Source organism: Aspergillus karnatakaensis (assembly GCF_047715665.1).
Source record: "Aspergillus karnatakaensis strain CBS 102800 unplaced genomic scaffold BJY04scaffold_29, whole genome shotgun sequence".
NCBI lineage: Eukaryota > Fungi > Ascomycota > Eurotiomycetes > Eurotiales > Aspergillaceae > Aspergillus > Aspergillus karnatakaensis.
In genome coordinates, this window is record NW_027395741.1 from 66,594 (window position 1) to 86,076 (window position 19,483).

At 50.6% G+C, this 19,483-nt stretch overlaps 9 protein-coding genes and 1 non-coding gene across 10 annotated transcripts; 6 read left to right on the forward strand and 4 right to left on the reverse strand.

Annotated features, from left to right (window-relative positions):
• Positions 1 to 13: 13 nt before the first annotated feature.
• On the forward strand, positions 14 to 1,524 carry BJY04DRAFT_190997 (uncharacterized protein). The gene is made up of 3 exons (XM_073711577.1): positions 14 to 312; positions 367 to 621; positions 687 to 1,524. The coding sequence occupies exons 1-3, from the start codon at positions 152 to 154 to the stop codon at positions 1,306 to 1,308; spliced, it is 1,038 nt and encodes a 345-aa protein (XP_073570354.1). The 5' UTR covers positions 14 to 151; the 3' UTR covers positions 1,309 to 1,524.
• On the reverse strand, positions 1,525 to 4,417 carry BJY04DRAFT_191003 (flavin-containing monooxygenase). Its single transcript, XM_073711578.1, has 8 exons — positions 3,567 to 4,417; positions 3,486 to 3,499; positions 3,159 to 3,408; positions 3,034 to 3,102; positions 2,713 to 2,976; positions 2,031 to 2,591; positions 1,763 to 1,938; positions 1,525 to 1,663 (listed from the first exon to the last, which is right to left on the reverse strand). The coding sequence occupies exons 1-8, from the start codon at positions 3,851 to 3,853 to the stop codon at positions 1,533 to 1,535; spliced, it is 1,752 nt and encodes a 583-aa protein (XP_073570355.1). The 5' UTR covers positions 3,854 to 4,417; the 3' UTR covers positions 1,525 to 1,532.
• An 879-nt stretch (positions 4,418 to 5,296) lies between these two features.
• On the forward strand, positions 5,297 to 6,748 carry BJY04DRAFT_219011 (integral membrane protein Pth11-like protein; the record flags this gene model as incomplete). The annotated part of the gene is made up of 5 exons (XM_073716457.1): positions 5,297 to 5,485; positions 5,541 to 5,577; positions 5,626 to 5,693; positions 5,763 to 6,139; positions 6,214 to 6,748. The coding sequence occupies 5 exons, from the start codon at positions 5,297 to 5,299 to the stop codon at positions 6,746 to 6,748; spliced, it is 1,206 nt and encodes a 401-aa protein (XP_073570356.1).
• Positions 6,749 to 6,884: 136 nt separating this feature from the next.
• On the reverse strand, positions 6,885 to 7,363 carry BJY04DRAFT_219012 (DUF3140 domain-containing protein; the record flags this gene model as incomplete). The annotated part of the gene is made up of 3 exons (XM_073716458.1): positions 6,885 to 7,086; positions 7,164 to 7,286; positions 7,335 to 7,363. The coding sequence occupies 3 exons, from the start codon at positions 7,361 to 7,363 to the stop codon at positions 6,885 to 6,887; spliced, it is 354 nt and encodes a 117-aa protein (XP_073570357.1).
• A 1,684-nt stretch (positions 7,364 to 9,047) lies between these two features.
• BJY04DRAFT_219013 (uncharacterized protein) lies at positions 9,048 to 9,773 on the forward strand (the record flags this gene model as incomplete). The annotated part of the gene is made up of 2 exons (XM_073716459.1): positions 9,048 to 9,336; positions 9,406 to 9,773. The coding sequence occupies 2 exons, from the start codon at positions 9,048 to 9,050 to the stop codon at positions 9,771 to 9,773; spliced, it is 657 nt and encodes a 218-aa protein (XP_073570358.1).
• Positions 9,774 to 12,336: 2,563 nt separating this feature from the next.
• BJY04DRAFT_219014 (uncharacterized protein) lies at positions 12,337 to 13,003 on the forward strand (the record flags this gene model as incomplete). Its single annotated transcript, XM_073716460.1, has 2 exons — positions 12,337 to 12,547; positions 12,684 to 13,003. The coding sequence occupies 2 exons, from the start codon at positions 12,337 to 12,339 to the stop codon at positions 13,001 to 13,003; spliced, it is 531 nt and encodes a 176-aa protein (XP_073570359.1).
• A 312-nt stretch (positions 13,004 to 13,315) lies between these two features.
• Positions 13,316 to 14,872, reverse strand: BJY04DRAFT_207982 (major facilitator superfamily domain-containing protein; the record flags this gene model as incomplete). Its single annotated transcript, XM_073713929.1, has 5 exons — positions 13,316 to 13,921; positions 13,987 to 14,379; positions 14,433 to 14,616; positions 14,670 to 14,753; positions 14,808 to 14,872. The coding sequence occupies 5 exons, from the start codon at positions 14,870 to 14,872 to the stop codon at positions 13,316 to 13,318; spliced, it is 1,332 nt and encodes a 443-aa protein (XP_073570360.1).
• A 549-nt stretch (positions 14,873 to 15,421) lies between these two features.
• On the forward strand, positions 15,422 to 16,387 carry BJY04DRAFT_207983 (isocitrate lyase/PEP mutase family protein; the record flags this gene model as incomplete). Its single annotated transcript, XM_073713930.1, has 2 exons — positions 15,422 to 15,580; positions 15,623 to 16,387. 2 exons carry the CDS (start codon positions 15,422 to 15,424, stop codon positions 16,385 to 16,387), a joined length of 924 nt encoding a protein of 307 aa, XP_073570361.1.
• Positions 16,388 to 16,475: 88 nt separating this feature from the next.
• Positions 16,476 to 19,091, reverse strand: BJY04DRAFT_228209 (Zn(II)2Cys6 transcription factor; the record flags this gene model as incomplete). The annotated part of the gene is made up of 7 exons (XM_073718787.1): positions 18,581 to 19,091; positions 18,412 to 18,524; positions 18,004 to 18,363; positions 17,521 to 17,958; positions 17,222 to 17,475; positions 16,666 to 17,174; positions 16,476 to 16,595 (listed from the first exon to the last, which is right to left on the reverse strand). Exons 1-7 carry the CDS (start codon positions 18,683 to 18,685, stop codon positions 16,476 to 16,478), a joined length of 1,899 nt encoding a protein of 632 aa, XP_073570362.1. The 5' UTR covers positions 18,686 to 19,091.
• Positions 19,092 to 19,201: 110 nt separating this feature from the next.
• BJY04DRAFT_t94 lies at positions 19,202 to 19,273 on the forward strand. Its single transcript has one exon. It is a non-coding gene; the product is annotated as a tRNA-Arg (tRNA).
• Positions 19,274 to 19,483: the final 210 nt, after the last annotated feature.

The following is a 19,483-nucleotide window of genomic DNA, read 5'->3' on the forward strand; positions in this document are numbered from 1 at the left end:
TGTGTAGCATACCGTCACCGCTCACTGGGTTGGAGTCATTCATCTCAAATTCACCATGCGATCGCTTTTCCCATTAACCAGTGGCTATGCTGCAGCTATAAAGGCGGAATGCGACCACTTTCTGCTGCTTGAGTAACGGTATAGTATAGTCATGGCTGATCGAGAACTCAACATCCTTTCACTGGATGGCGGGGGCGTGCGCGCCCTCTCCACACTGCATATCCTGAAGAACATCATGGAGGCGATCGATCGTGAGAATCCGCCGAAGCCGTGCGACTTTTTCGATATGATTGGGGGGACCGGCTCAGGGGGGTTTGTCTTCCCACTTCCGACGTTTATTTCCATAGCTGACTATATTATTCCAAGCCTACTAGCAATCATGCTCGGCCGACTCAAGATGGACATCGACCAGTGCATCACCGGCTACTCGCGCCTCTGCAAGCACCTCTTCAACCGCAAGAAACGCCTCTCCCTGACCGGAATGAGTTCCGTCACGAAACGCAAGTCGAAATCGAAGCACGATAGCAAGCGCCTCGAGTTCGCGCTAAAGAGTATACTCCGAGAGCTCGGGCACGAGGATCGAGAGATCCTACTGCAGGATGTCGATCTCAGTTGTCGCGTGTACGCCGTACCCAATCCAAACCCCTGCTCATGCAGGACGAGGAGCTAATAATCGTGTCTGGTAGCTTCGTCTGCGTAACCGACGCCTCCACAAACAAACTCGTCCCCCTCGCCACCTACCCCAGCAAATACTGCCCGACGGAGCTCTACAAAGCGACTAAAGTCTGGGAAGCCGGCGTCGCCTCCTTCAGCAATGCATCCCTCTTCGACCCGCTCACCCTCGGGCCCTCCCGGCGCCGCTTCATCGACGCCTCCGCGCAAGCCAATAACCCCATCCGCGAAGTCTGGATCGAAGCGAAGAACGTCTGGCGGCTTACATCCTTAGAGTCGCAGCTCCGGTGCTTTGTGTCGATCGGTACGGGCCTGCCGACGATCAAACGCGCGACGAAACATACGAATGTCTTTGGGTTTGGGAGTAAGACGTCTGATGCGGCGGTCGTGGATCCGGAGGTCGAGACGAATAAGTTTATCCAGGAGCATAGCGAGCTTGATGATGAGGGACGCTTGTTTCGGTTTGATGTCCCGAATGGGCTTGCGGAGATTGGGCTTGATGATGTTAGCGAGATGGAGACGATTGTCGATGCGACGCAGGATTATCTTGCGAAGGAGCTCGTCTATAAGCAGGTGAGGCGCTGTGGGAAGGCGTTGGGGAGGGGGGCCAACAGCGAGGTTTCGTATCGGAGGTGATTGCCTCTATGTCTCTCTTTTCTGATGTGATGGTTGTGATATCTGGAGGCTGTGTGATGACTTTGACTGACTTGACTTGTTCGGTTCGAAATGCGTTTTGCTTTGATTCCTCGATTGATTGATCCAGTTTGTTGATACTTGATACCTTGTTCCGCTAGCGACTTGAGCTTTATACCTATACTGATACTGATATACATCCCATCTGATTCCAATGACTCCCAGCTTCACTCCAAGTAATAAGCCAAATCCCCGCCATTCCTCTCCATCTCTAACTCCCCATTCGCCAGATACCGGAACGGGTTCTCGGTGTTATACCTGATATCGAAGTGTTCGCCGCGGATTGTCCTGATGTACTCTGCCATAGATAGTCAGCTTAGGGTACCTTCTCCCAGCACCCTCCACAGCCCCGAATCTCATAGAAAAGAAGAGAAAAGAAAAGAAAAGAATGAAATACCTTTATAATGCAACGCACTCCCCGGATACATCGCCGTCACGGTATTCACCCCGGGCCCCTCCCCATCCTTCTTACTATACCACGCCGTACACCCCTTACTCCACACGCAGCGCTTGAGGTTCTCCTGCGCGTACTTGTTGAATGCGTCGACGATGGAGTCTTTCACAACGATAGACCTGTGCAATCACAAACCATTAGCCTCACCCTTCCCTCACTCCCACTCCCAAGACTCGAAGAAAAAAAAACGTAGATGGATGCAGGTGCATACTTGATATCCTCCCTCGCCATCTTCCCCACCCAATCCAGCATATAGTCCGCACTCCACGCCAACATCCCAGGAACACTGCCATGCCCAATCGGACTATTCGGCCCGGCAAAAAAAAACCAGTTCGGGATTCCGCCCGCACACATGCTGAAGTACGCCTTGGGTGTTTCTGCCCATTCAGAAGCGAGTGTCCGTCCCCCACGCCCGATTTGATCGAAGGCCGGGATGAAGGTTGTCGTGAAGCCTGTTGCGCAGACAATTAGATCGACCTCCTCTTCTTCTTCTTCCTCGGTCCCGTCGTCGTTGGTTGCGGTTGTGACGATTCCAGTGGGCGTGACGCGCGCTATGCGGTTAAAGTTGAATTTTGCGTTTGCGGACTGCATGGCTTCGAGGTAGCCGTCTCCCGGGGAGAGGCGGCGGCAGCCGATTTCGTATTCCGGGATGAGTTTCTCGATTAATTGCGGGTTTGCGGACAGGCGAGTGCGCATGACGGTGTTGACGAGGTTGAAGAGGAAGTCGTTTTCGGGGGAGCCCGAGAGCATGAGTTTGTAGACGCTGTTTACTCTGTTTGTTTCCAAGACACTTGTTAGAGTAGCTCAGCTCAGATGGATCAGATATGAGGTTGAAGGGGAGGAGAGGAGGGAGAGGGGGGTTACTAGGACTAGGATGGGGCTGGGGCACGTACGACCGCTCAATATACTTCCGATACTCCAGAAACTTCTCCTTGTCTGTTGCGTAGAGTTTCTTTTCCTCGTCCGTGTATGCGAAGTTCGTCCCCATGTGGTCTTTTGTTATATCTCCGGCTAAGTTTGTGGAGATCCATGTTGGGTGCCGGATGTAGTTTGTGAGGTGTTTCGCGTGTGGTTGTAGGGCGGGGATGACTTGGATCCCGGAGCTGCCGTTGCCGATGACGGCAATGCGCTTGTTGTGCCAGTCGTATGAGGGGTCCCTGCATTGTTAGAGTCCGTTGGCGAAGGGTATGACAATGGGTTAGGGCAGGGGGTACCAATTCGCCGTATGCAGAACCTTCCCCTCGAACTTATCCAGTCCTTCAATATCTGGCCATTTCCAGTTACTGTTCCTGTTAGTCTTCTCTCTCAGATTCGTTTCGATATCAAACAGAGAGCATACTTCAAAATCCCACTCCCATCCAACACCACGTCCGCGCGATCCTCAAATACCTCTCCGCCTTTTTCGAGCGTAAGCACCCACTTCCCACTATCCTCGTCCCAGACCGAGCTGGTGAGTTTCGTCTCGAACTGGATCTTCTCGCGCAGGCCGAACTTCTCCGTCGTGTCGACGATGTATTGTTGGATCTCGGGGCCTTTCGCGTAGCAGGTTGTCCAGTTCGGGTTCGGGTTGAAGTAGAAGCAGTAGCTGTCTGTAAGCTACATTGTCAGCACCAAGAATGTGAGAGTATCAGCCGGAGGGGAGAGGGGAGAGCTGGGGGTGACATACGAATCGGGATATCACTACAATTGCAACCACATTACTCATTAGACGCGATCTCATATTGGTGACATAGAGAGAGAGACAAACCACCCCACCCCCGGATAAACATTCTCAAACCAAGTCCCCCCAACCTCATTATTCTTCTCGTAGATGGTCAAATCAACAAACTCCATCGGCCGCTCATGCTTGAGTTTGTATGCGACTTGGAGACCCGAGAATCCAGCGCCAATGCACACGACGCGCAGCTTGCGCGGGGTGAATGCGAATTCTGAGGGGTCGATCGTCCATGCCGAGTCTGTGGTTTGGGTCGTGGTATGGCCGTTTGTGTGGCCGTTACCATTGACGTGGGGAGTTCCGTTGCCGTTGGCGGCCATTTTGGTTGGTATTAAGTTAGGTACGGACTCAATTGAGTAAAACTGCAGAGAGCAGGAAGAGAGAAAATGGGTGGGGTGGCATTGAGGGGTATATAGCTAGTAGCTACTAGGAGTAGGGTAGCTTTACCAGAAATCATCGTAAATCCCCCATGATCTCCCCGAGACCGAGAGCGACCCAGCAGAGGGAGTATGAAACTCTACCCCTCACGCTATCAGGAACCGGATCGCATTGTCTGATCTTGAGATTGCGCTAGTGGCGGCCGGTTCGAGGCGTTAGGGTAGAACTCGAACCAGAGGCTATGGCGCGACATCGTGTTGAGTGATAGACTACGGAGTGCAAAGTACTCAGGAAGCTGCCTGTTCTGACTCGGGCGAAACACAGCAGCTGGAGGGAAATGTGAAGGCCAGTAGTGACCAGTAGGCAGTGGTGATGGGCGCAGACGCCAGAATCAGAAGGCAGAGAGAACCAAGACACGGAACGCGGGAAACTGTTTAATTGTGGCCGAGTTAGTGGCCTTTAAACTTTGACGGTGCTCCTCGAGGTACTTTTGGCATCGGTTTTCCCCCGTGATTGTTGAGTCTGGCCCCCAATTCGCCCGGGGGTCGGTACGGTACTACGGTGTCATGTTCGGACTGATGCAGGGGGTTGCATCCATAGTCCATGAGCCGAGATGGAAGAAATTCGATAACGCCAGTTCCTGCACCCGGAATAGTTCTACAGATCCCAAGGACAATCCCTCGTGCATGCTCATTTCCATAGGTCCCATACCCATACCCATACCCCATCCACCATGACACCAAGGGCACCGACCATCCCCTGCATTTGACTATGAGTCTATGACTGTCCTTACTCTGCCCTCCCCCCGAAGATAAACCCAAATCCACCCATGTCGCTGCCAGCTAGTCCAATCCTGCAATCTCCCAGACGTTTCTCTCCCGGCACGGACCGGCCGATGTGGGCCGTACCACGCACGCCAGTGCCGCCACGATGCGCCATGATCTGTCTGCGCGCCGCCACTGGATCTCAGATCCCCTGTGGAGGGCGCTAGCAAGGCACTAGAGAGCCGGGCTGCGCGATGGAAGGGGCGGAATTGAATCCCTGATTACTGCGAGATTGTGTATTGGCAGGCCGCAGGCTGAGGCCGCAGATTGCGCTGAGTGTCACTGGTGACTGTATGAGTCGCGTTTCTCTTGGAAGTTGTTCCCTGCCTTGGAATGGATTTGAGTTTGGTAGTCATCTTAGCAAGGGTTTTGCTTTTGGGGGCGATCGAGATTGATTTCGATTGAGACTTTGGCTTTGACTTTGACTTTGGGAGACGGACAATGGCGTTCTTCTTTCGATGTTCTTTGTTTAGGTGCTCGTTTGTTTGATTCTCTTTACTTTCTGGGCAGGCTTAATGCTTATGCTTCCTGGGTGGTGATTAGGCTGAACAGCTGGAGACCATGGCAAGTCCCTTTGGAGAACCACCACCCGGCATCGATCTCTCCGAGAGCCACACGGCGCGAAACAATGCGATTACCATCGCGTTGACCGTACTGGCGACTGTTGCTGTGGCGCTGCGCATGATTGCGAGGGTGAAGGTGCAGCAGGTGAAATTCGCCGCGGATGACTGGTTCATTGTTGCTTCTTTGGTGGGTTCCTGACCGGCACAGAGCAGAGGAAAGGCATGGTGTTGATTGAATTCAGATCCCGACGTATGCGATCTTAGCTTGTACGATCGTTGGTAAGTCGCACCACTCAGCAGAATAGAAAATAGAAACTGACAAGAAAGGTGGACAATATGGCCTCGGAAAACACGTCTGGGTTGTCCCAATGGACCACATTACGCGAGTGAACCAGGTATCTCCCTCCTCCAAACCTCCATCATTACTTTAATATACAATACTAATGACAATTCTACTGCAACAGACACACTTCGCCTACGTCCTCATCTACGTCTGGGCCATCCCGCTCATCAAACTCTCCATCATCTTCTTCTACCGCCGCATCTTCGGCACAACACCCATCATGTACCTCTGCGGCTTCCTCACAATCGGCTACTTCATCGCCTGCACGATCGCCTTCTCCGCATGCTGCCGGCCCCCCTCATACTACTGGACCCAGTACGCCGACCCAACCGGCGGACACTGCGTCTTCGACCTCTACCCGTTCTACATCGGCAACGCGGCGGCGAACGTCGCGACGGATTTGTTGATCCTCGTTGTCCCAGTCCCGCTGGTTTGGAAGCTACAGATGAGGACTGTGCAAAAGGGACTTGTAATGGGGATTTTTATGCTGGGGAGTTTGTACGTTCTTTGTCACCATCACATCGCACTCTCCATGCGTCAAGAAGCTAATACGTTGTTTGTGATACGGATAGTGTCTGCATCGCCTCGATCATAAGAATCTATTACATGATTCCGCTAAAACACAACCTCGACGTCACCTGGATCATGGCCGACGTCTACGTCTGGTCTTCCGTGGAGCCGTGTATCGGGATCCTCTGTGCTTGTCTCCCGACGCTGCAGCCGCTTATCAGGCGGACATTGAAGAAGATAATGGGTTCTTCGGTCGCCCGCGGGAGGTTCGGGAATAGTGATTCGAGAGGTGGAGGTACGAGTTCGAGTGTCAGACAGAAGAGCCGTACGAATGAGGATCGGGGAAGGGGGCGGAGAAAGACGAAGAAACCACGCGGGGTGTTTCAGCAGTTTGATGAGAGCGAGTTTCGGCCGGATGGGGATGAGGCGCTGCTGACTACGACGATGGTGGAGGGGATGGGGGGTGGAGTGGAGATGGATGAGATGGATAAGAGTAAGAGTACAAGTAAGAGTCGGGAGAGAGATGGCAGGGGGAGTATTGAGGAGGTGGGGATTCAGGTGAAGACGGATTTTCAGTGGAGGGAGGAGCATAAATAGGTATTTTATATTCAGGTCATGGATAGAACTGTCTGGATAGACTAAAAGTAATACATCGTCTTCATAGAGATCCCCCTAATCTCAAGGTATAGTTTACTTCATTCATTTGATATTATCCATAGACATCCGAAACAAATCACTCCTTCTGCGCATCATGCCCCCAATTCTTCAAACTGCGATAACTCTTACTACTCGTATCCCTCTTCGCCGTCTCCTCTTGGGCAAGATGCCGCTTACAATACGCCACAACGCGCCTCATATGATCGACGTCTTCATCCGAGTACCCCTCCGGATCCTTCGACGGGTTGTGTTCTAGGATATCCACGATTTTACGACCGCTGTTCTCATCAGCATCCTGTCCGTCTTCAAGAAGTCTTTCCGAAGAAGGATAGAAATGGTAAAAACGGAGACCCACCTCTCATGCCCAACCGTCTCCCCCGAGCCAGACTCACTCTTCCACCCTGACGACTCGGACTGCTCTTCCTTGAGCCAGTCGCGGAGCTCGTTGGCGGTCATGTTGACGAGGCCGTTGAACTCGCTGTTGCTTGTTAGGGTTTGGGTGGTCATGTGCTGTAACTCTACTTACTTGATGACGGTGTTTGTGTCCTTGACCATTGTGCGGACTTGGGTGGCTTGCGGGTGGAAATGGAAATGGTACTTGTATTGCGGGTAGAGAATTGTTGAGTAGCGTATGGCTCGCTTCATTAAGGCTTAGTTGATGGGTTCCAAGAGGTTGGAGAATAGGTAAATAAGGAGGAGAGGTGGTTTTGTGGGTGGTGTAGGGTTGACGTCATGACTACGATGACCTCGGGTCGATCGATCGATGCGGTGCGCTGGGACGTCAAGATACGGTCACGGTTGTTTTCGTGGGGTTTGAAGTAAGGAGAACTCGGTTATGCTGTTAGAATAGATTCGAGAGAGTACCTCTCATTAACAAGAACCTGATGCGGGTTGCGCATTGAGCTTTCGGGGGCTGCATTCTGGGAGCTCTAACTAATGACGCTAGCTGACGATCAGATGCAGTAGATCTTAATAAAATAAGCTTGAGTTGCTGTACCGGATTCAGGTCTCCTGAGTCCCCAGAGACACACACGCTGTCCGTCTCTAAGGTGCTGTCTCCATCATGATCTACTCAGATTCAACAACATTAATACCTCAAAGCTCCGCGCAAAAGCCCCGACACGGGAATAGATGTTTTCATCTTTACCGAGCATTGGTAAATCAGTGCTGGAATATCTCGAGGAATCGACTACCGACAGGCGAAACTCACCGTCGTCCAAAACAGCTACCACAGACGTAGTACCATACAAAGCCGGCATGGTTTTGGCCGGTGGATTTTGGCAATGACCTCTTTGCCGTTTTACTCATGAGAAGAGCTTTGTTGAGTCCACTTTCGAACTTCTCGAGTCTGAAGAAGCTTGATGGAACGAATGAAGCAAGCGAACAAAGAGCATTTAGATTATACCCGGCTTAAAGCTTGGCCGTTTCGTCTTTCCCATTGATAACTAATCACCCGTTTGTGCATCCTAATGGTTGTTATTCATGGAGTAGTTCTCCTGGGATGCTGTTGGTTGGCTTGGGCTTTCTTGACGGACTATCAAGATCAAGGGACATGTCAGGAAAAGCTATCTTGGAGAAATTCTCAGCATAAAATTTCCATGAAAAGAGGGCGTTAGAGCCCTTTCCTTTAACCTGTGCATTATAGAAAGCCATTTGCTGCTTCTTTGTTGCAAAAGGGATATCCGATCCTTGGGATAGGGAGAGGGCGGGAGCATGCGAGTAGATATACGGCGAGTACCAAGACGTAACTTTCCTTGGGATTTACTATAATTAATGAAGTGGACTATGATTAGTTCCGGGTTAGCGATACAGAGTAGAAACAGCCGAGTTGCTGGTTATAGCTATAAGTCAAAGCAAAGCTGAAGCTTTGAACTGTTTCACAGGACAGAAAAACGCTTTGTTTGTACCTGAAACAAGGCGATACACCTGGATGAGCTGGTACTGGTGAGGCGTGTTTCCATTTCTCAAAACAAAGGAATGGAAAGCTGGTACGAGACAGATAAAAGAGGTGTGAAAGGAAGCTGACAACCTAGATACGAATGAGAAGAACAAACAAAGCATGGCGAGGTATATTGAATTATATAGTAGAACCAGCTCACCCATGACACCCCAACTCCACACCAAAAGCACTTACCACAGAATACAATTTCGCATCTCAGACTGATGATTATCTGCCCTTCGAACTTCTAAACTCACAGACAAAGTGACAAACAATCAAACAATCTACCAAGCCAACATCATGGATTCAGAAGACGGCATGGAGATCGACACTGAAACGCCCCTCGATGACCTCATGAACACCCTCAAAGATGAACTTATAGAGCTAACTTACATTCTTATGGTTGCTAGGCGGTGGCCCTCGTGGCCCTTGAGACCCCTGTACGGAAAGCTTAATTCTATCTCCCACGCCACCAGACTTGAGGATAGTTGGCAGAGTGACTCTCTTGATGTGCGACTGAGGAACCTCGGCGTGAATGTTGCGTTTGTGCATGACTCGTCGAAAGAGCTGATTACTCTTGTAATCCGAGGTAGGTTTTATTCCAGCCTTGCAACTTAATTTATCATCTTTAGAGGGCGCTAATCTGGGTTACGTACAGCCAAAGACCTCCACATCGAGTATGAACGCGCCGCGGGGCCACCAGCGCCCCGGAAGGAAATGCGGGACACCTGGGCTTCTATGAAGAAGATTGTGGCTGCTCTTAAGTGGCATACGGATCTTTACCAGCGGCTAGATGACACGCATCCCTTCTCGAATGAAAACTATCGGTTGAATATCAAACGGGAATGCTGGGGGCTTACGGAGGATAGGCTTGAGGACTTTCAAAAGCAAGCCGGAGGGTCCAGGAGTGGGGGAAGACGAGGGCTCGAGGAGAAGTTGTTTGAGGAGGAGATCCCGGTGGCGCCTAAGTATAGGGAGAAGGCGAAAGAAGAGAGCGAGGACAAGGCCGGGGAGATGAGGGAGTGAAGATGAGAAGATGAGGAACCGCAGAGAAGGAGCTTTGAGAGACTTTTTAGGTTAGGCTAGTGTATTATACCGTCATAGATCATGCATGTTGCTATTATTTTTGATATATTCTTCTATTTCTTCTACGAGTATGTCAGTAATGCCTTCGCTTTATGGCCCACAGAGTTGCTTAACGATCTAGCTTCTGAGAAAATGAGTTTATGAGCTTTATACTGAGAACAGGGTAGAGTTTACATCCTAGGGCTAGAGTCGCTGATTGAAACATTGGTTTGAGTATATTGACATAGTATTTAGACTCCCTTACACAACTCAAGTACTGCGAATGTTTGAAGAAGGGGGTATAAAGGATTGATACATTATAGCTATTGTTTTCATAAGTTTGCCTTCATGCGCATCTTCGCGATGTGCTTCAACAAGATCCACCGCCAGCTCGGACAGTTGCATCAGTCATATTGTCCTGGATCCCTAGATCTGATAAAACCGGTTTCACTGGTCAATGGGATGAACAGGTTGCCTGAAACGACCCATGAAAGAGGACAAAGCCAAAGGTCTCGTGGGACAATCCACTCGCTTTGACCCTCATGCAGTACAATACCATCTCGAGGTCCATCAACGTCCTGTTTTACCACGCGCTGCCCTGCTTCACCGCAGTGAGTAGGTTGTAGAGGATAGAGCTGGTTTAATGTTTCAGCTCAAAAGACCACATTCGGCGTATACCAAGGCACCAACAAACGACCCCCTGTTCCAGCACATAGGATAAAGAAGCGTTTTACAAGTTTCACCTGCTGCCAAATATACCACGCCTCCCTGAAAAAGAAACACCCTAAAGCCCAGTAGCAGTAGCTTAAGTAGTATGATATGACACCTTGACTTGTACTCTCCTGGACTGATTCTTTCTGAACTTACGGCACAAACTACCACTACCTTTACCTTGACATCGCTAAACCAAGAGTCATACATTAACAATGTCCTCAATGCAGCCCCCTCCCGCGCGCACTACCCCAGACCTCCAACGCTGCTTCGACGCCTTCGAGGCAATCCTCACTGTCCTTGCCGAAACAAAAAATTGACTTCTTACCGTCCAAATTTCGCTTGTTAATTGAGAATGACTATGCCTTCCTCCGTCAACGACCGTATCTTCTAACCTTATCTTTCAAGGCTAACCTTGAACTCTATCGTCTGCTTCAACTTCTAGATTGGGGTAAGTCTAACACGTCCCGAGATCCCATCCCATCCCTATCCATCCCCTGTCCCGATAGACCCATTGAAAGACTCTCTAATGCACTTCCAGGCATTTTTTTGGTTGGAAGGATAAACCATTTCAAAGGACAGGGACACAGCGGTCCTTCCGACCGGAGGAACCTCGAAATCGTCCAGGGTGATCTCTACGGGGTTGTGAGGCAGCTGGATCTAGATTATAACCTTGGTACTGGCTATTTCCATGACCATTATAACAAACGGCTCGCGAAGAAAAGGAGGTGCAGTGAGGTGGAAGAGGAAGATGATCACCAACTCGCCCGGTTGAGTGAGAACCACAAGAGAAGGAAGGCAGAGGAGAATGAAGGGATGAGGGAGCAGGTGATGGAGGATCTCGATCATGCAGGTCCGTTTTGATGGGGAGATAGGAACACCTAGGGCCGTGATCTAATGTAGCCCTAACCAGTTGTAATCTTACCTCTTATACCACCACTAATGCAACACGGCACCATTTAATTGAAAGCCCAGGCTAAGCAGTATAAAGCGTAACTCTTTCTTATCTCCCGCCTCCTCCTCTGATTCTCGGCTGAACATAATTAGTCTTTGTCATCTTAATACTGTAGATTCTGGCATCACAATTCTAAAAGCTTTATTCTATAACAGTGTTGACTGCATATCACAGGGCTAAAGCCGTTACGCATACAAGGTTCTGCTTTGCGTATATTGGCATCAACCATAGCCTGTACCACATGGTTTGAGAGTATTTGGTTTCTTTTTGTAGAAGGAGGTGTTCATGATCATAACATCATAGATAACCATTAATCAAGGAATAACCAGGTCTCGAACTCGCGAAACGCCACCCTGGAAAAAGGTCAAAGGCAGGGTCTCAACAGGCAGACTCAAAAGCTATCTCAGCTTGCTCGATAGACCAGGGTGGCATTCTTCAAAGAAAAGTTGTAACAGGCAGAGAAACACGAGAGTCAGGAGACTTGCAGCTCATTCGCTTTGACCATATACCAGGCACAAGTCTATTCCACCAGTTAGTACGGGCTTAGCTAATGTTTCAGGTGTGTAAAGACTAGAGGTTCTTGCTCTTACTTAATTCTTGACAAAGAACCCCCAATTCTAGTATCTGGAATAAAGAAAACGATCATCTAACAAGTTTTACTCGCGGCCAAATCTAAATATACCACTCCTTCCGGCAAAGAAACGCCTCTAATCTAAATTATGTAGCTTAAGTAGTAATATAAGACTCCAGGCCGCACTCTACCAGACTATTTCTCCATCTGCAAAACATACAGCACAAACTACCATTTACATCATCTATCCAAACCAAGACCTGACCTTCTTATACTCTAGAATAACAATGCCCACCCCATCCAACCCCCCAGAGCTCCAAGTCTGCCTCAACGCCTTCGAAACCCTCCTCGCAGAAACAAAAACCAACTCGTCACTAGCTACATTCCGTTCATCAATCCAAAGCGACTACACCTCCTTCCGCCAGCAAGAACATCCCAACACCTCATACGACCTAACTAGTTTCCATCTCACCAGGCTGCATGACTACCTGAGACGGGGTATGTCTAACACCGCCCATTCCCATCACATACAACATGGACCCTTCCGTTCCTTGCAAGTGTAAAATCACATCATCCCTACGGAAAGATAATACACACCTCACTTTATTTTGCTAACCCATGTTCTGTGAAACAGCCCTTGAGCTCACCAAAGGCTTCAACCAAGCCAGCCCCAAAACAAAACCAACCCGCAAGACCATCGCCGAGCTTAAAACCCTCCAGGCCAGTATCCACAGAGCCGTCGCGGCTCTACAAGATGATATTTCCATGGAATGCGTCAGTCTGTACATGGACAAATGCGTTGAGGAGAACAGGAAGGGAAGGGAGATCAGGGAGGCCACGGATGCCATGCTCGAGCAGGCGCGGAGGGGCTATAATGAGATTGGTGAGGAGCTTGGGCGGCTTAAGGCTGAAGTTGAGGAGGTGAAGAGGTTGAGGGGCCTGTCAGGCCGTTAAGCGATAGAGGTGGTATGAAGCTGTAGCGAGGAGAGGAGAAGAGGAGCCCGAGGGAATGAGGTGGAGTGGAGGGTAGACTGGGGATCTAGGACGCGGTATCTGGGCACGGATCTGCGTCGTCTTCGGTAGGATTCTTGGGTTTGCTTTCTTAGCGGTGTGTACTCGGAGTCTCTTGTTACATGTCGAGATGAATATAGTCATGATACTGGGTTAATCTGAAGACTTCTAGTTAGATTTGGACTGATGTTCTGATTATAGCAATCCAACTTCAACGCCACCACCCTCTCCACACCATCCATAGAGTCAACCAAACTAAACAGTATAAAGCGTAACCCTCCCCCTATCGCTCCCCTCCTGCTCCGCCACTCTCAACAACTTCGCATTCTCCCTCTTTAATACCCCCTTCATAACCATCGCACACCCAATACTGACCCCCGAGAACCCCATCATGAGAATCATAGCAAGCACATACCGCGGCTCATCCCCATCCCGAAAAAAATACGGGCTCCAGATATTCCCAAACTGACTGAGCAAATTCACAATCGCCGTGCCAGCGGCTCTCTTCTCGGGCGTCTGGTTCAGCACGCTCGCCGCCCACGAATACACCATCGCGTTGGCGGCGAATGCCCCGGAGGCGTATAGGAAGGAGGCGACGTAGCGCGCGGGGACGGAGAGGGTCGACACGGAGATGATAAATCCTGTTATGGCGATAACCATGGGGATGGAGACGTGGTAGCCGCGCTCGTTGCGGCGGTCGGAGGAGTATGCGACGGCGAAACTGACGAGGGCGGCGAACAGGTAGGGTGGGGCTGTGAGGAGGAGGGTTGTGGTGTTGGAGCCGAGGTTGAAGCCGCGGACGATGCTGGGGAAGAAGTTGTTGAAGCCGTAGGCTGTGTGGTTGCTGCAGAGCATGAGGAACTGTCACGCATAGATTAGCATTGGGTGCTATGTGAGGAAATGGGGATAGGGGAAGGTGGACGTACGAAAATCCAAGTTCGGTAGTCCTTCACAGCTAGCGAGACACCATACCAGACGCTTCTGTCTGCGTCGGGGACGGACACCCGGTCTGCGGCGATTCGTTGCGCGGCGACTTCGCGCTCCTGAGGGGTCAGGAGCCATGTTCCGCTGCCTGAGTTCGAGTCGATGTAATCTGGTAGGAGCGCCATGGCGAAGATTGCCGCGAGGAAACTACCCGCGCCTTCGATGATGAAGAGCCACTGCCAGCCTGTCAGGCCTCGAGCGTTTTCTAGCCCTGCGAAGATACCCGCAGCTATCAAGCCGGAGAACGCAGTGGCAAGGATAAGGCCTGAATATAGGACTGCGGTGCGTAAGGCGAGCTCTTTACGCGTGTACCAGGCGGATAGGACGTAGAAGGCCTAGGGTTGGGCAGGGTTATCATCCATTGGTACTAGGGGCATGGGGTGCATACACCAGGAAAAAAGGGAGCTTCGACGATTCCAAGGAAGAAGCGCACAGCAACCAAGCCAGAAAAATTAGTAACACCTGCTGTTGCTGCCGAGACACACGACCATACCATCACACAGCAGGGGAGGTAGATGCTCGGACGCACGCGAGTGATGATCATGTTTGAGGGGAGTTGCGCAAGCATATATCTGCTGCTGTTAGTGCCTGATGAACAATCGCCATTTGTGGAGGGGTCACAGACCCAACATTGAGAATCGATACTGCGACATTAAAGTCCGTTCCCTGCAGGTTTAGATCCCGTTCAAAGTTATTTAACCGTGCTTGTCTATACCAGAATGCTGTCAGCAGCCATCATTCAAACTTGGAAAAGAATCCATACGCGATATTGTTCCGATCAAGATAATTGAACATGTACAACACCCAGACAACCGGCATTAGGGTCATATCAAGCTTTCGCACAAGGCTTTTCTCAGCAGCTTTCCAGTCGGGTGATTGGGTGTCGTTCTGAGCTGGCTTTTCGGGGTCACCATGGTCATGGTGGTCGATAGGGTGCTCGAGATGCTCAGATGGGGACTTCTCGTGATCGGCCATTGTGACTTGTTCTGAAGATCTGTAGATGTCAAGGCAAGGAGTTTGAGTGAAATATGCTGGTCTAAGTCGTGCCGAGGGCAATATATACCCGGAGGCCAGCTAGATCAGCGCCGCATCGGCGTGCACCTTCGCGGGGCCCCGCATTAGATGGTTTGGAAGGAAGCTGCTATTGAGACTAACAGGGCCTTCTCAATGGCTGTCATTGACGCGATGGTCAGGCTTCGCTCGCCGATCGGCTACTCCAACTGTGTCCGATCGGACTTGAGGGAACGCCGATCGGCGAGACGGGGATGTTGCGGACGGAGGACAAAGTAGATATATAGGACACACGCCTCGTAGTTGATTTTGTCACCAAGCAAAGCTCACTGCCCTCTTAGCTTTCCCGTTCAAAAGAGCCCCAAAATGTCTACCAACGAAACCAACGGCACAAAGGCGCCTCTCGCACCAGCTACACGCCTCCGCCAATTCCTGGCAGAGAAAGACATCGTCGTAGCGCCAGGGGTATACGATGGCTTTAGTGCAAGGATCGCCCTCGAAGTCGGGTTCGACTGTCTCTATATGGTATGACAGGCAACCCGTATCTCTGCCTGGCTAACCTCTTAGACCGGCGCCGGCACCTCTGCATCAAAACTAGGCCAGGCTGACCTTGGTTTCGCAACTCTAAACGACATGCGCGAGCACGCCGAGATGATCGCAAACCTTGAGACCTCTACACCGCTGATTGCTGACGCGGACACCGGATATGGAGGGCCGAACATGGTTGCTCGCACGATCGCACAGTACCACCGCAGCGGCGTCGCCGGATTACACATCGAAGACCAGATTCAGACGAAGAGGTGCGGACATCTAGGCGGAAAGCAGGTTATTCCTGTTGATGTCTTTGTATCTCGGATCACAGCTGCTGTTGCGAGCCGTAAGGCGCTGGGGTCCGATATTGTAATCATTGCAAGGACCGATGCGCTACAGACTGACGGGTTTGATGAAGCTATTGTTCGGTTGAAAGCTGCAGCGCAGGCTGGGGCTGATGTTGCTTTCCTGGAGGGGGTCACGAATGAGGACGAGGCACGGGAGGTATGTCGCCTGCTGGCTCCTACGCCAGTGCTGTTGAATATGGTCGAGAACGGAGCCACGCCGTCGTGGACACCTGAGAAGGCGAAGGAGCTGGGCTTCAAGATTATCATCTTCCCGTTTGCAGCTATTGCGCCTGCTTACGATGCTATCCGCAATACGTATCGCCAGATCAAAGAGAGTGGTAGCACAGGCATTGACACCGGTTTCACCCCGAAGAAGCTTTTCACTATCGTTGGCCTGAAGGAGGCGACTGCGATTGATGTGGCTGCTGGCGGAGATTTATATGAAAAGGTGTAGGATGTCAAGTTTAGTTTCGAATGTACATACTCTTCTAGAGAATGAGAGAATGAGAGCAAGGCGTAACTATGTTAGAACTCTTTCCAAGTTATGTACTGGTTTCCAGCGGTATTTCGAAGGCGATATCGGGCCATTCGAAGTTGAATGCACCGGCAAGCCCTAGTTGATCGAAGTCGAGACTCATATGATCGCCACTCACAGGGCCAGACTGTGTAACAAGTTAGCGATTGGCAACAATTGCGAAGACTGTACTTATCTGGCATGTTTGTCCCTGTTACAGAATCTTGGTCCGTCTGAAAATGCTTCCGCCATTGCCAAAGCAAGTCATAGACCACGCTCACGCTGAGCCTGTTTCGTACTCGCGGGCGCAAGTTAGCTGCCGTGCCTAGATCATCTCCGCCATTCGGAAGCGAATAAAGGAAGCCAAGAACGTCGCTGAGTCTCGCTGGCAAGTCGTTGTTGGCCACTGACATTCTTCGCAGGGCTAGAATAGCCGAGTTCAGTAGCGACTTGCCGGCTTGAACGTCAATAAAGGAATCGAAACTGCCGTTCATGATGATCTTGAGTATCATGAAAGATGCCGCCACGAATATCTGGTAGCAAAAGAAGGGCCAATAGTGGAAGAGGCCGTTATGTTCGTCTATCTCTAGGGCTTGGGAGACAAATGCGCAAGCTGTGCAATACAGCGTGGCTATACGGCTTGTGTATCCATCTAGACCTGTGTCATCAAGTAAGTAGAATGCATGGTAATGTACTGAGGCGGCGGAGAGGTAAACTCGGATCATTGCTATTGAGTGTTAGCGCGCCCAGAAGCCCTGTTTAGGTAAATCATACGCGATGCAGAGACAGTAGTAATCTCCCGTACCAGATCACCATACAGAGTGTCAAGCAAGCGATAAAGCGATGTGCGTTCGTGGCTAAGCGATTGTACACTCAGCGCATGTGGAGCGAGTGCTAGCGATACTCGGTGTCGGAATTGCTCAATCCGAAGGTATGAAACCAGTGCAGGGTACTGATGTGGTATGCTCGTATGGAACGGCGAGTCGTGCAGTGAGACTGTGGCCGGGAGGCCGCATCCAATACTGACACTACAAATCTGAGCTTCAGAAACGCCGATGTTCCTCGGACCTTACCTATGTGCGACAATATTGCAAGCTTGCCAGGTGGCGACCCACTCCCCATACTCACCTGTGTTCAAGTTCAACGGGATCTTAGTAAAGTCCTGTGCCCCTGAAGCACAATGCAACCCCATCTGAAAGGCAAGTTGCATCATCGTGCCAGCAAGTGTGTAGGTAGGGTCAGAGGTGCTACTGCTTGTGGGAAAGGGCCAAGTACAAAGAATAGCAAGACTTTGAACCGACTGGACTGAATATGAAACTGATCGGATAATGCCCCATATCAAGTCTGTCACGGCTCTTGCGAGCCTGGAGAGCAGTGTTGGGTGCTTTGGGGAGCGATGCGAGGCCACAGAGATAATAGACCAGAAGAGCAACTCGGACGATTCGTAGTATGCGTGGGGCGACTTGTCGGGCTTGAGGAACGGAAGAAATTGGTGGAAGTGAGTAAAGTAGCTGTATACATGTTAGTGAGTGAGGGTCTCACGGCGGAATGCTCACATTGTAAAAAGATCCTCGATCTCTTCCACTGACAGCCGAATGTCTGCCAGCATGCGAACCTGTGGGATAACAACCAGAGGTGTTGAACGGGTCTGGTCCACGTCAATCACGGGCTTTGTGGTCAGCCCTGGAGCCTGACTTCTCTCAATGCGGCCGCATAATACGTCTGACTGCCTAACAGGCGTAACCGACGGTAGTCGGGTGCCAAAGTCGAGACCTCCATTGTCGTGAGGAAACGTATTTAGATCGTGCGGGCTGATCGAATTCGAAGGCACTCGCACCCCTACTGATGTCACATCCTCATAAGCCGCGAGCTTCTGCCTCAGCTCCTTGATTTCATTTTCAAGGTCGTAGGAGCGCCTAATCATAAGCATTATTGAGAGTGGCACGGATGAGACGGAACTGTACCTTCGCTTCCTGGTTCTCTGAAAGCTCGATTCAACTTTGCAATCGAGTCCAATCTTTCGACATCGTGAACAAACGTTTGATCCGTTATGGTCGGCTGTCAAGTCGCACCGTATCTGTTGTACAGTAAGTAGTGTAAGCATGGACCAGGCTTGTAATGGGGAGTACGCACCTTCTGCTGCTTGCACTCATTACATGCTCGGCGCCTTGACGACTTTTGTGGGAGCACAACGCTCCGGTCTCCTTGCGCCGAACCAGGACTAAGAATAGCTGCCATCACTGTTCATCAGCGAGCGGACACGCGGATGGCTGGAGTTGAGAGCTCCGATCGGAGAAAGTGAGGAGAAGCTGGGGAAGCAAGCTAAGCCCGATTCGGGGACCGTTCGTCGCGCCTGCCGGGTAGGCGAGTTAAGCGAGCTTCGTAGAGACTCAGAGTGATAATAACAGGATGGGAATTGGTCGGGCGCGTTGGATAGAGCCATTTCCAAGGCTAGTGTGAGTTAAGGAGAGTCAAGCTGAACACTGGGAAGGTGCGCAATTATATATACTACGCGCGCAAAGTATGTGTAGACGTTCAGGCACCCTCAGTAAAGATTGATGACTTGATTTGTCCAGCTATAAGCACACATCATGTGGAAGAGCAGGCTGAGTACTTATGAGATAATAAAGACATCTCCAGAGATTTGCACGTTGGTGAAGACGAAGGCAGAAATGGAATTTGGAAGAGCTTTTTTGATCCGTTCTCTTCAAAACATGCTTATATTCAACCAAAAGAGACAGGATTAATCAATAAGGCCTGCTGGCCCAATGGCAAGGCGCTTGACTACGAATCAAGAGATTGCAGGTTCGATCCCTGCGTAGGTCATTCTTTTTGTCCTTAGTTTCTTTTTTGCTATCTGATTCTCTCCTGTACTTCTTCCACCTGATGAAAGCTGTTGCTTGACGCCAAATGACAATACTACACAGCTGTGTAAGAGACAACAATCTTTACTGACAAGCGAAGCATCAAGCAGCCCAGTACTGTGGTATGTTTTTTCGTTGTTCCCACGTGACCGCGCTGCTCTTCCTTGCGTCA